Consider the following 14,801-nt stretch of genomic DNA (forward strand, 5'->3'; position numbering starts at 1 on the left):
TCTCTCTCTCTCTCTCTCTCTCTCTCTCTCTCTCTCTCTCTCTCTCTCTCTCTCCCTCCCTTCCTCCCTCCCCCTTCTCTCTCTTTCTTTCTCTCCCTTTCTCTTTCTTTCTCCTTCTTTCTCTCTTTCTTTCAATAAACTTTATTTATTTATTTATTTATTATATGAGCTCCCTGGCTGCTCCTCATTTTTTTCTGTTCTTCACACATTCTTTCATTTCTGTACTTTTGTTCTGACTATCTCCCACACTGAAGATGGACTTCCTTCTTTTCTCTGCCTCCTGGAATCCTCTTTTTCTTCAAGATGCATCTCAAGGATCTTCTGCTCTACAAAGGCTTTCCCTATCCCTCCACAATAGCTAGTGCCCTTATGCACAAACTACCTTTTATTGAACTATTTTGTATTTATCCTTTGTGTTTATTATGTCATTCTTATACGTGTATTTTTCTCCTCCATTAGAATGTAGAGATTGTTTCATCTTTTTATGTCCTTACCCCTGCTTGTACCTAGTGAAATGTTTCGCCTATTAAATCAATGTTGATTGATAAAGCAGTAGAGATATAAACCTGTGTTATCCATTATCACTGAATAGCCATCATTAACAGGGATACCATTAACTGTTTATATCAGCTGTTAGGTTATTATTGACATATTTATTTCAGTATAACTTAAAAATTTTTTTCTTCTAAATTCTTTTATTGAGATTTTCTTTTGGAAAGTTCTTTTTTTTTGGTTACAATTATGGGGACACATTTGTTAAACTTTTCTATTCATGTTCACAAAGCCTGATATTAATTTTGATTCTTCTCTCCCATATCCAATTAGTTATTAAGTCCTATTAATTCTGTCTCTTTGATATCTTTTTGCATTTGTTCCCTTTTCTTTATTCCTAGTGTTTCCATTGATTGGTTTTTCCACCTCTATTCTCTTCCCTATCAACAAGCCATCTTTCATACTTTGGCTGGCTAAGTCTCTTTGTCCCCTCTTCATTCAAAATCTTTAGGTAGCTCAGGATTTCCCCCAAATAATGTTCAGACTTCTTAGTGTTGTGTTCAAATCCTTCTATCATCTGACAACACTATGCTTCCTCGCTCTCTGCATTCTTAGCTCTTGCCAGCTGCACCATTTGTCATCTCTCCTATAGATTTCATGTCTTTTAGTTGTTCTTCTTCCTTAGGCCAACGATGGTGCCTAACATATCCATCTGTTCAGATGTTCTTCTAACCAAAAATCAGCAATGAACTTTTTGTTTGTACCCTTCTTGTATATTTTTCATGTCATAATTTTTTTATGTGTCAAACTCTTTTTTCTGATTAACTCTGATGCTTGTTATTGCTTTGTAGGAAAGTTCAGAAGGTGAATTTGATGCACGAAGGAAGGATCACATATCTCATTTCATTTTGCGTCTTGCTTATTGCCAGTCGTAAGTATGCACTGCTGATATTTCTGGTGGGTGGGTTTCTGTGGTTTTCCTACAGGAGATGAAATCTTGGGTTGGTGTTCGGAGAGCTGAAATGCTATACTGTGTAAAGAATTTCCTAGGGCCTGATTAAACAGTCCATTTTTAAAATTATTTTATTATTTTAGTTTTTTTCTTTTGAATTTTTTATTTAAGTATTTTTCCATGGCAATGTGATTCTTTTTATGGATTTCTTTTTTTTTTTTTTTAAATCCTTGTACTTCGGTGTATTGTCTCATAGGTGGAAGATTGGTAAGGGTGGGCCATGGGGGTCAAGTGACTTGCCCAGAGTCACACAGCTGGGAAGTGGCTGAGGCCAGGTTTGAACCTAGGACCTCCCGTCTCTAGGTCTGGCTCTCAATCCACTGAGCTACCCAGCTGCCCCCCATGGTAATGTGATTCTTATTCTTTCCCTAACCCCCTCCCAGAGCTGACAACCAAATCCACTGGGTTATATATGAATTATCACTCAATACCTATTTCTGTATTACTCACTGGTTAAACAGTCTAGAGGGGCATTCATGCCACAGACTGAAAATGGATCTAGTTCGGTAGCCCCAGTTGTCTGTCGAGGCCATGACTGGCTCTGAGAATCCATGACAAACTGGTCCCGAGGAGGAACCAGCATCCACCGAGCGTGAGCTGCTCCTCTCCTCCAGGGCTAGCACTGCATGCAATTCTACTCCAGCATGATAACAGGAAAGACTGTGCAGTGATGGCATGATGCTTTGGAAAGGTGCTGTTCTTAAGTTATGAGAGCAATTTTCTTTTTTTTTTTTTTTTTTTTTTTTTGGTAAATGCTTGGAGAGAAAAAGAGAACAGTCTAACTCCATGAAATTTTAATTTTGACCAACAAAACTATTTTCCTCAAATTTTTCTAATATTCCAGTGGCATCCCTTGTTGACCAACACTTAATATTAAGCAACAACAGGAGATAAAATTTAGCTAAAATCACAATTAGAGCACTTTTCTAAACAATATCACACAATTTTGAAATGATTCAGAATTTTGGACTTTTGGTGACTACCCTTACTTTGAGTTCAGAAATATAGAAATAAGAGAATTTGAGTAGAAAGGGACTTGAGAGTGCATCTTGTCCAAGCCTCTCATTTCTTTTTTAATTACTAAGGAAATTGAAGTCCGTAAAGATTAAATGGTTTGTTCAAGGTTACAGAGCTATTTAGTGATAGAACTGGGTGAGACTAGAACTTCAATGGCAGGATCGTAGATCTAAGGCTGGAGGGACCCTCAGACATCGTCTTGGCCAAATCTTTCTTTTTGTTGTCATGGTGGTGAAATTGTTTTAGTCATATCTGACTCATGATCCCATTTGGAGTTTTCTTGGTAAAGATACTGGAGAGGTTTGTCGCTTTTCTCTCCAGCTCATTTGACAGTTGAGGCAGGAAGGGTTAAATGATGTTGCCCAGAGTCACTTAGCTAGTAAGTGTAGGCTTGGTGTTCTATCCACAGCACCACCTAGCTGCCCTTCTTTTTCTATTACAGATGAGGAAATTTTACCTGAGGTCTAGGGAAATTATTGAATTTGCCCAAAGTGATTCAATTAATAAGTATCAGAGGCAGAATTTGAACCCAGGTCCTCTGATTACAAAACCAGTGCTTTTTATACTATAGGAATAGGGATAGTGCTGCTGTCTCTGGGTGGCTTCTCTTGGTGATCTGCTTGCCCATTTTTGTTTCTTTTTAAAAAACTTTTTTATTGTCATGCAAAACCCTTCCATTTTGGGCATTGCTATGCTTACCCATTTTTTAAACAAAATTATGCTAATATTAGTGATTCATAATTATTTATCATTAATTAATTTCTGAAATAGAAATACTTATTTTTAAATTCTTTAATTTATATTATTTATATTTATATATCTTATATGTTATGTAATTATATATAATTTAATTTATATGAATATAATTAATTAATATATAACTTTAAATTCTTTGTATCCTCTTGAAACATGAAGTATGGCATGCTGGTATATTTGAGAGGTTTAGTTCAGGGTGGTGCCAGGGTAGAGAGAAGATGAGGATAGGTCATAGCTACTTTGAGATAGCTAAGATAGAGATGAGAATTAGGGAGGAGGCAAGAGAAGGGGTGAAACATGATGCTAAATAGAGATGATAAATACTTGTTGATTGAGAATTTAACTCACTGAATTGTGATATAGTAAAGTGGATGAGGCTGATTTTATTAGCACAATTAAATTAATTTATATCACTATTTGCTGTGCAATCTATTCTTGGTTTATATTGGGTCAAGAATAAAAATTGGAAAAATTGTAAAGTGTAGGAGGGTTTTGATAACAGTTTTTTCCCACAGAAAGAACCTGGCATACTTGAGAAAAATACTAAGGAAAACCTTATCATTCAAATGTAATATGAACTTTCCCCTTGTTTTAAGGGAAATATGTTAGTGTTTACTGGTTAGTAGTTTTCTTGTAATAATGCTCAGATAGGCCCAAGTATGGAGGTTTTTATAGATTGTATCAGAGAATAAAACTTGCTCTCTAGTAAGTCAATAGTGCCACCTAGAGGGGGAAAAGTTAGTATGATTGTCTTTAAACTTTTGTTTTTAATTTTGAGTTCCAAATTCACTCCTCCCCTTCTTTTCCTTCCCCTATCCTTGAGAAGGCAAGCAATGTGATATATATTTTTGTAAAGGTTAAAATTAATGGTTGGACAATGATTATATGAAATTATGTGGTTGCCAATATTTACTATATCTTGAGTCAGAAATTTATTTACAAATAGAGAGGAAATAATAAAGAATAGAAATGTGAGGGGGTAGAGAAGTTATCTCTCTTATCAACCTAAATGTTTTCTCTGGGTTTGCTTTATTCAGGTAGAGATTAATTAGCTCTCAACCAGGAAAGCTGATAGTGAGTAACCACATGCCCTCCTCCAAGATGGAAGCTAGTGTCTCCAGAAGCTAGGAAAGGGGTTAGCCTTTTACTTACCCGACAAAGTAGGCCAAGAGTCAGAGTCTAAGTAGTAGAAGCTGAGCTCTGAGCCCATGATTCAAGCCGTAGTCTCTAGGGAAACTCCCTTGAAGACTATCTTAAGACTATCTGTAATAAAAAGGTGAATAAAGAAAATTGTAATAGGGGGTTTTGGTCCTTTGGTGGGAAAGGAGGGTGCAATAGTGGATTGAGGTGGTAAGGAGAGATGTAAAGGAATGGCTAAGTTTAGGGAAATAGAGGACAAGGTAGTATAATGAATGGTAAGGGAGATGATGTAATTAGGGGAGGCAGCTGCAACAGGGAGACACTCAGACTAAAGACAGAGGTTACTGGGGAAGGAAGGCTGGAGTCTTCCAGGGAAAATGGTATTTCCACAGACACAAAGGTTAGGGCCAGGCAGAAGTGGTTTGAATCTGACTAGAGGGCTTTCTAGTCAGTTTCTCAAGTCCACAAAGAAGGAGTCCCAAGGCTCCTCCCTGTTAGTGAAACTGAAGGATTTCCAGGAGGAAGTATAGAGACAACTGCTTCCTTCCAAGATGGACGCTCCTAGCTTCCCTCAGGAAATAAAGAGAATTATTCCTTCCCTCCTTCAACCCTCACTCATCGTGGAGCCAATGATTTAGCAAAGGGTTTGATTAGGTAACATGGGGTTTATTAAAGTTTCAGGGCTGATTATAAAGGAGAGAGGAGTTCAGGGTTTCCCTAACAGCCTCTAGGGAGAAGCTCAAGGAGGGGGAGGGTCACAGGAATGGCTTGGACTGAGAGAGAGCCTGCTCTCTCTCAGTCAGAGAAGTTTGGCTGCCCTTGAGGTTAGGGAGTACTAAAACAATAAAACAGGGGGTAGTTTGTTTCAAGGGTAAGCCCTGCTTGTCTATGGGGAACTAAATCCTCAAAGTCTAATTGCTACAATCCAAAAATCCACCCTTCTCCCAAAGCCCACAGGAAAATCAGGAAGGTAATACAGGAATGATATAGGGAAGATCAGGGAAGGTCCAGAGAAGTTAGCTAAGCTCCAAATGTCCAAAGACAAAAGCACAGATTCAAGGCAAGGTTTCAGCCCGAAGGCAGAGCCCAGTTCACCCCTCCGCTCTTCACAAGTTTCTGGGACCAACTGCCCTTTGTCAGAGTTCTAAGGCTGGCTAACTGCCAGAAATTCTACAGTTAGCTTTTTCCAGGGTAAATGCCTTGATTGCATCTCTGCATTACATATCTCTAGAAGACAATCTCTTTGGACTATCTTCTCAAAGACAATCTTGCCCTGAAGGAGTTTGAGGCTTGCTTTTATGGTGACTTCTTGTGCCTTCCCCTCTGCACAGGGGCCAATCACAGTTTCCAAATTGTCTAGCACTGCCAAGGGGGCAGTATCTGTTGGATCACTTCTCACCTTCTGAAGGTTAAGTTCTGTTATACCAAGTTTGTAATATGGATCTGGAGCAGGATTAATGGTACATGTTAAATCCTATGTGAGACATTTAAAATATGATAGGATCACCCACTGCAGTAGATGTTGTCTGAATATGTTGAATCTGCTAATTCCAAACTCCAGATAACAGTATACCATGACTACCAGTATCCCAGCCAGGCAACGAATCTGTTGTTAGAATTGTACAGTTATCTATGCCCAACTGAAGCCCTTTACCTTTGGATAATACTGAAGATTGACTGTGTATTAAACCTTGTTTCTGCAAGATGTAATGCTCCTCTTCCCTCAAATTATCCCAAGGATATGATTCAGTAGAGTACTAGGATTCTTGATGAAGTTCAAGTCTGATTTAAGTTTAAGAAGATTTATTACTAACAGGTTTAAGGAAGGGAAAGCAAGATAATGGCTGGGAGAAAGGGATCAGGAAATCCTTGACTAATTAAAGCTAATGATATTATTGATAATCTTTTAAAATAATGCTGATCAGGTTTGATAGATGACAGCCTGGTGGGCCAGACAGGCCCAACCTAAATCAAGGTTTCTCTGCTGAATAAGGTGTCCTTGTTCTTCTTGATAGTGAAATTCAGGAACAGAGACTGATGAATTAGATTTGAAGTTGTTTGCTGGTTGATGGTTGAATAAAGCTCACCTAAGGCCTACCCAAATCACCCTCAACCCAATATCTCAAATCTGAAATCCTTGTCTGTTCAAAATCCTGGTTTTTATACCTGAACCTTAACTGTCCTTGGCACCTGCCAAGCTCCTACCAGGCTCGGTTAATTCCACATTCTAAGCAGGTAACTGTCTATCATCTTGACTTCATCATGGTTGTCCAATATATTATTACAGTTCTCAGCAAAAAGATTCATAGGTTCCTGACTGATTGAATCAGAAAGGTTCACAGTTTCCTAATTTGATTGAATTTCTAAGGGTGTGAATTCTCTAAGTACCTTGCTAGCTTCTCACCTAGAACTAAGTAGGGTGTTTAATCTTTTGTTGATTCAATTTAAAAATAGACTAGGGGGAGTTAATCCTGTCTTCAGTCTAGTGAGGTACTAAGTAGAGGTACTTAAATTAGTGTTAACTCAGGATAGATAATAAAGAATTCTCTTTCACATTATACAAGTTCAATCAAGGGAAACATTTCCACATTTGCCATGTTGTATTATTTTCAGTACTAATGTTGTTCTGTTACATATTCATATTCCTTTTAATTTATAAATTGACTGGAAGTTGATCTATAAAGTTGTGCAAATGAATGTAAGGGAAATTATTGGGTGATTCTTCTCACATGGCAATCAATGCTCTGAGTGTCTTGAACTTGTCATCAACAGATACTCTACAACAACTTGATTTAAATTGTTGCTTGTTGTGAAACTTGTGAAGAACTTGTGTGTTCTTGTGAAAATTTTTATAAATTGAGTCATACTTTAAGTGCCTTAGAGTGGTTTAATATTGAAAGTAACTACTAGCGAATTATTTTTATAAATGAATCAATTCTTTCAGAGTACAAATAATTACCCAATTTATCTGCTTTGTAAATTAAGGATTTTTTTTTTGTATGCTAACTTTAAGGGAAAAAAGTGAGACACACCTGTACCTACTTAATATTTTGACTTTATAAAATTTAATACTATAAACAAAAACTTTTGACTTACTTGGAAGTATCTAAAGAAACTGTAACTTGATCATATTACTTGTCATCTACTTAAGAATCTTATACTGAGTATTAGGTTGAAGTCTTATTGTTTAATCATTATATATTTAGTTCATCAGTCTTATATTTAGTAATTACTAAAACTAAATAAAAGAGAATCTTACAGTGTTGAAAACATTAGTCATATCACAAACAACATAAGAAAGCTGGAAACATTAAAATCTTTTAGTAACTAGTAAAATAACTTTTCTAGGGATTTAAAAAAATAAGAATTCTGTATCCTTTCCACCCCACTCCATTTTAGTTAAGTCAAATCAGCTAGCATTATTTACTGCCTACTATGTGCCAGGGATGATGCTAATGTGCTGGAGACAGAAAAGAAAAAAATAACCCCTTCTCTTCAGGAGCTCATAGTTTAACAGATGAGACATGCAAACCATTGTGTACAAATATGATTTATACAGGATCAATTGGGGGTAGACTGAAGGAAGAAACGATATATATTAGATTAAGGAGAGGCTTCTTGCTGAAGGTAAGACTTTAATTGATTCTTAAAGGAAGCCAGGATGAGGAAGGAGAGTGTTTCAGATGGTCTGGGAGGGAGCCCAGAAGACAGGACAGCAAAGGTTATGAAGAGTTTTAAAAGCCAAACAGAGGATTTTATATTTCATCCTGGAGATAATGAGAAGCTATTGGACTTTATTGAATGGGGATAGAGGGTGGGCAGAGAAGATGTAAGACCTGAACTTTGGAAGATCACTTTGACAGCTGATTGGAGGAAGGATTAGAGCCGGGAGATACTGTAAGCAAAGGTGACCAATCAGGAGGTTATTTCAGTAGTCCAAGTGATGAGTGGGTGCTCAAAGTTAGGTTTTGAAGTAGTTTTATTTTTTCTCAGAAATGCTTTATTTTAATATTTTAGAACAACACTTTTTTAATACCTACAAGAATCTCATATTTTTTCCTCTCTGGAAAATTGTAGTATTTGGTAAAACTTATCATCTTTATTTTTAAGAACGCATGTAATTTTCACAGGTTATTTCCCTGGAAACATCCTATTTTTGTTTGGTTAATCTTCTTAAATATTCTATCATGAAAATAGCTAAGAGATGTGATTTTTGTGTTTGTGACCTGTACTTCTTCTTTTTTGTCTTAGAGAGGATCTCAGGCGCTGGTTCATCCAACAAGAAATGGACCTTTTTCGATTTCGATTCAGCATCCTGCCTTCTGACAAGGTTCAGGGTTTCTTAAAGGATAGCCATCTACAGTTTGAAACTGTAAGGACATTTTAATAGTTTTATTTTCTTTGTGTCTGTATTTGGTTGCTTTTATTATTATTTATATTTTATNACCCACTGCAGTAGATGTTGTCTGAATATGTTGAATCTGCTAATTCCAAACTCCAGATAACAGTATACCATGACTACCAGTATCCCAGCCAGGCAACGAATCTGTTGTTAGAATTGTACAGTTATCTATGCCCAACTGAAGCCCTTTACCTTTGGATAATACTGAAGATTGACTGTGTATTAAACCTTGTTTCTGCAAGATGTAATGCTCCTCTTCCCTCAAATTATCCCAAGGATATGATTCAGTAGAGTACTAGGATTCTTGATGAAGTTCAAGTCTGATTTAAGTTTAAGAAGATTTATTACTAACAGGTTTAAGGAAGGGAAAGCAAGATAATGGCTGGGAGAAAGGGATCAGGAAATCCTTGACTAATTAAAGCTAATGATATTATTGATAATCTTTTAAAATAATGCTGATCAGGTTTGATAGATGACAGCCTGGTGGGCCAGACAGGCCCAACCTAAATCAAGGTTTCTCTGCTGAATAAGGTGTCCTTGTTCTTCTTGATAGTGAAATTCAGGAACAGAGACTGATGAATTAGATTTGAAGTTGTTTGCTGGTTGATGGTTGAATAAAGCTCACCTAAGGCCTACCCAAATCACCCTCAACCCAATATCTCAAATCTGAAATCCTTGTCTGTTCAAAATCCTGGTTTTTATACCTGAACCTTAACTGTCCTTGGCACCTGCCAAGCTCCTACCAGGCTCGGTTAATTCCACATTCTAAGCAGGTAACTGTCTATCATCTTGACTTCATCATGGTTGTCCAATATATTATTACAGTTCTCAGCAAAAAGATTCATAGGTTCCTGACTGATTGAATCAGAAAGGTTCACAGTTTCCTAATTTGATTGAATTTCTAAGGGTGTGAATTCTCTAAGTACCTTGCTAGCTTCTCACCTAGAACTAAGTAGGGTGTTTAATCTTTTGTTGATTCAATTTAAAAATAGACTAGGGGGAGTTAATCCTGTCTTCAGTCTAGTGAGGTACTAAGTAGAGGTACTTAAATTAGTGTTAACTCAGGATAGATAATAAAGAATTCTCTTTCACATTATACAAGTTCAATCAAGGGAAACATTTCCACATTTGCCATGTTGTATTATTTTCAGTACTAATGTTGTTCTGTTACATATTCATATTCCTTTTAATTTATAAATTGACTGGAAGTTGATCTATAAAGTTGTGCAAATGAATGTAAGGGAAATTATTGGGTGATTCTTCTCACATGGCAATCAATGCTCTGAGTGTCTTGAACTTGTCATCAACAGATACTCTACAACAACTTGATTTAAATTGTTGCTTGTTGTGAAACTTGTGAAGAACTTGTGTGTTCTTGTGAAAATTTTTATAAATTGAGTCATACTTTAAGTGCCTTAGAGTGGTTTAATATTGAAAGTAACTACTAGCGAATTATTTTTATAAATGAATCAATTCTTTCAGAGTACAAATAATTACCCAATTTATCTGCTTTGTAAATTAAGGATTTTTTTTTGTATGCTAACTTTAAGGGAAAAAAGTGAGACACACCTGTACCTACTTAATATTTTGACTTTATAAAATTTAATACTATAAACAAAAACTTTTGACTTACTTGGAAGTATCTAAAGAAACTGTAACTTGATCATATTACTTGTCATCTACTTAAGAATCTTATACTGAGTATTAGGTTGAAGTCTTATTGTTTAATCATTATATATTTAGTTCATCAGTCTTATATTTAGTAATTACTAAAACTAAATAAAAGAGAATCTTACAGTGTTGAAAACATTAGTCATATCACAAACAACATAAGAAAGCTGGAAACATTAAAATCTTTTAGTAACTAGTAAAATAACTTTTCTAGGGATTTAAAAAAATAAGAATTCTGTATCCTTTCCACCCCACTCCATTTTAGTTAAGTCAAATCAGCTAGCATTATTTACTGCCTACTATGTGCCAGGGATGATGCTAATGTGCTGGAGACAGAAAAGAAAAAAATAACCCCTTCTCTTCAGGAGCTCATAGTTTAACAGATGAGACATGCAAACCATTGTGTACAAATATGATTTATACAGGATCAATTGGGGGTAGACTGAAGGAAGAAACGATATATATTAGATTAAGGAGAGGCTTCTTGCTGAAGGTAAGACTTTAATTGATTCTTAAAGGAAGCCAGGATGAGGAAGGAGAGTGTTTCAGATGGTCTGGGAGGGAGCCCAGAAGACAGGACAGCAAAGGTTATGAAGAGTTTTAAAAGCCAAACAGAGGATTTTATATTTCATCCTGGAGATAATGAGAAGCTATTGGACTTTATTGAATGGGGATAGAGGGTGGGCAGAGAAGATGTAAGACCTGAACTTTGGAAGATCACTTTGACAGCTGATTGGAGGAAGGATTAGAGCCAGGAGATACTGTAAGCAAAGGTGACCAATCAGGAGGTTATTTCAGTAGTCCAAGTGATGAGTGGGTGCTCAAAGTTAGGTTTTGAAGTAGTTTTATTTTTTCTCAGAAATGCTTTATTTTAATATTTTAGAACAACACTTTTTTAATACCTACAAGAATCTCATATTTTTTCCTCTCTGGAAAATTGTAGTATTTGGTAAAACTTATCATCTTTATTTTTAAGAACGCATGTAATTTTCACAGGTTATTTCCCTGGAAACATCCTATTTTTGTTTGGTTAATCTTCTTAAATATTCTATCATGAAAATAGCTAAGAGATGTGATTTTTGTGTTTGTGACCTGTACTTCTTCTTTTTTGTCTTAGAGAGGATCTCAGGCGCTGGTTCATCCAACAAGAAATGGACCTTTTTCGATTTCGATTCAGCATCCTGCCTTCTGACAAGGTTCAGGGTTTCTTAAAGGATAGCCATCTACAGTTTGAAACTGTAAGGACATTTTAATAGTTTTATTTTCTTTGTGTCTGTATTTGGTTGCTTTTATTATTATTTATATTTTATATTATATATTATATATTAAATCTATTAATTTTATTTTATATTTATAGATCTATAAATTTAATTTTTATTTATTTAATTATTATATTTATTATATTTTATATTTCCATTATATTATTATTTATGTGATTTGCTTCTTCAGAATATCAGTGAGCTTCTGTTTCAAAAAGGTGGACATATTTTCTACAGACGCACATCATAACTCCTTCACTAGGTTGGTCATGATAGAATTGTGGGGCTGAAAAAATTAATCACCTATTATTCTCATATTATTTTCTTGAACCTAGGCTTATACTCAGTTGATTGATGTTCAGGCTATCTTTAGGCCCATTCTCAAAATCTTTTTAATTTGCCATGACCCTCCATAGCCTTGAGAACCCAAGGATACCAACCAAGCCTTGGAATTGAGGCCTTTAATGAAGAGGATTTTGTAATTTAGAAAGGCACAGTGGAAAAAAGGTTTGATAGTTTCATAATGCATGTAGGGGGTTTATACTTTGTTTGGGGGTTGATTGCTGTGAATTTTAGATTTAGGTTTTTGAAGTCTTTAAGAGTAGCTGTTAATGGAGCAAAATAACACAATTTTCTTATTTACAAAATATTCTACTTCTTTAATAATTGTCAAATGAAAAGAGAAACCAACTCTTTTATGATTTACAAAATCATTGGATGTGGGTTAGGGAGCAGGATATCTCTAGATCAAAAGTTCTTGACCTTAACTTATTTTAATATTTTGTTAATTACATTTTAATGTACTTGATTTCTTTTGTTTTCTTTTGTAATCCAATTTATTATTTTATTTTACACATTGAAAAAACCCAAATTATTCTGAGCAAGATTTATATTGGCTTCACCAGACTGCCTAAGAGGCCTTAGAGATGTCTAGAAGGACAGCTGGTTTAGGCCACTGTAGATTCTTTATTTGTGAATAATTGCCCTGGCTGGGGCCATGTCTCTGATGATAGGTTTTTCCTTTAGACATTCCACAGTGGTTAACTGCTACTTAGCTCTCTTGCCCCTGGACATCTGATTGACCTTAAAAAAACCCTCAGAGACCTCCTCTACTAGTTCTCTGCTGGTCATTGTGTCTTCTGATAGACTCAAGAGGTCCCAGACAAAGTTATTGATATGGGCCCAGATTTGGCCTCCGATACTTCCTAGCTGCGTGACCCTGGGGACGTCATTTAACATGGTTTGCCTACCCCTTGCCCTTTTCTCTTAAGAGTGGTTACTGAGACAGAAAGAAAGGATTAAAAAAGTTACTAATGACCAAATGATGTAGCCCTGATACATCCTGGAGTACAACCCTCTTAGACATTAAAAATCATGGCAGGCACAATTTCCTCCCAAAAGAACATGGATATATTTGTAATAGATAAAGCCAGTGTGGACTGGCAAAATTTCCAAATGTGCACGTAATAGAACTGGCAAGATGGTTTACAGCACAGGATGTTAAAACTCTCTTTTATGAAACCCTTTGTTCAGTGTTGCTGTTATCTGTGGGATTATTGGGGAGCAGAAGCTTGAGAGCTTTTGTAAGCCTCAGACTTCAATCTCCTGTTTAGTTGATGTTTACTGAGCATCACACAATATTTGGGACTTTAGCTATCATTTAAACCGGTTCCTTTCTTTGATAGATAAGAAAGTTGAGTCATTCGCCCAAAGTCACAATTCTGATTGTTGATCCCATCACAAAATATTTTCACATTATTTTATCTTAATTTTTAATTCCCAGAAAGACAATCTCACTTGGTTTTTTATTATTCTCTTGAGAAATAGAACTTCTAATAAACAGGAGACTTTTAGTAGACTAAGTCTAATGCAAATTATGTTTTATTTACTATCTTTGAAGAAAGTGTGAAGAAATAATAGAATTACAGGATTTAAGCTTTAGAGACCATCTTGTCCAACTTCACTTATTTTTCATTAAAATTTTTTATTGATATATTTTGTTTTTAATCTTTCTTTAATTTCCAAATTTATTCCTCTCCCTCTCCTAACCCCACAGAGCCATTTATTATAATAAGAATATAAAAAAAAAGGAGGAGGAGGTAGTTTATTAAAGTGATTAACCTATGCACCCATCTTGACAGTACACCGAAGGGTTCCAATTCCTTAGCTGCCCACCTTAGCAAAGAAGGGAGGGAGGTGTATTTTCTCTTTTCTTCTTTGGGGCTAGTTTTCAAGCTCCTAACCTAATTCCCCTGATTCCAAGTCTGTTGCTTCTCCTCTCTCTCCCCCCCCCCCCCCCCCCCCGCCCCATATTTTGCTGTTTCTGTCATTTACTTAGCTTTTTCTTTAATTGTTTATGTTTAGATTCTTAAATCTGGCAGAATTTCATTTAGTAGTGGTCATCCCCATGACCCATTTATTAGGGCTGGTATTCTTCTGAGTTTTATTCTTGACCCTGGCTGCTTTAGTATAATTATTCTATGCCAGAATTTCATCTCCTGACGTGATTGATTGCATCTGTATACAGTGATAGTGGAATTTGAACTTGATAAATCTTAGTCTGAAACATAAAGCAACAGAAAATTGCATTTTTCATAGGTTGGTACACAACTGTCTAGACTTTAATTTCTGAAATTGCCAAGAAGGATCGGAAATGGAGTAGAGACTATCTTATTTGTATTCATTCCCAGGAAGGGCCATTTTGAATCTTTGTGTCTGGTCCGTTGACTTTCCTTGGTTATGCTACAGTACAGGTTGAATAAGCAAGGCTATAGATGGTATTAATGCTCATTCATTTAGATGTTTAGGGAAAGGTCAGGACTTTGATGCCTGTCAGCTTGCTGGAGAAAGAACTTCCCTCTCGCTGTAATTCAAAATCTTTGCCTGGAGGCTATTTATAATTTCATTCCCAGGACATGAGAAAAAAATAATGTATTATTCCTAGAAATATATAATTTTTAGGGTAGCCATTGCTTTTGCACAAAATAACTTTTATTTCAGTTTAGAAATAATTGTGCTTCAAGGCTTCTTAGGGAAGCATGGACTACCTCTC

The 14,801-nt window shown here is 35.9% G+C and overlaps 1 protein-coding gene across 1 annotated transcript in view; it reads left to right on the top strand.

The window, feature by feature from the left end:
* Positions 1–14,801, top strand: part of PRIM2 (DNA primase subunit 2) — a 409,712-nt gene that overhangs the window by 8,527 nt on the left and 386,384 nt on the right. Inside the window, exons 4-5 of the mRNA XM_044675355.1 lie at positions 1,344–1,423; positions 8,669–8,789. Coding sequence (XP_044531290.1) covers positions 1,344–1,423; positions 8,669–8,789 — 201 coding nt within the window. The remainder of the gene's footprint in view (positions 1–1,343; positions 1,424–8,668; positions 8,790–14,801) is intronic.

The sequence above is a fragment of the Gracilinanus agilis genome, chromosome 4 (genome assembly GCF_016433145.1).
Source record: "Gracilinanus agilis isolate LMUSP501 chromosome 4, AgileGrace, whole genome shotgun sequence".
Classification (NCBI taxonomy): domain Eukaryota; kingdom Metazoa; phylum Chordata; class Mammalia; order Didelphimorphia; family Didelphidae; genus Gracilinanus; species Gracilinanus agilis.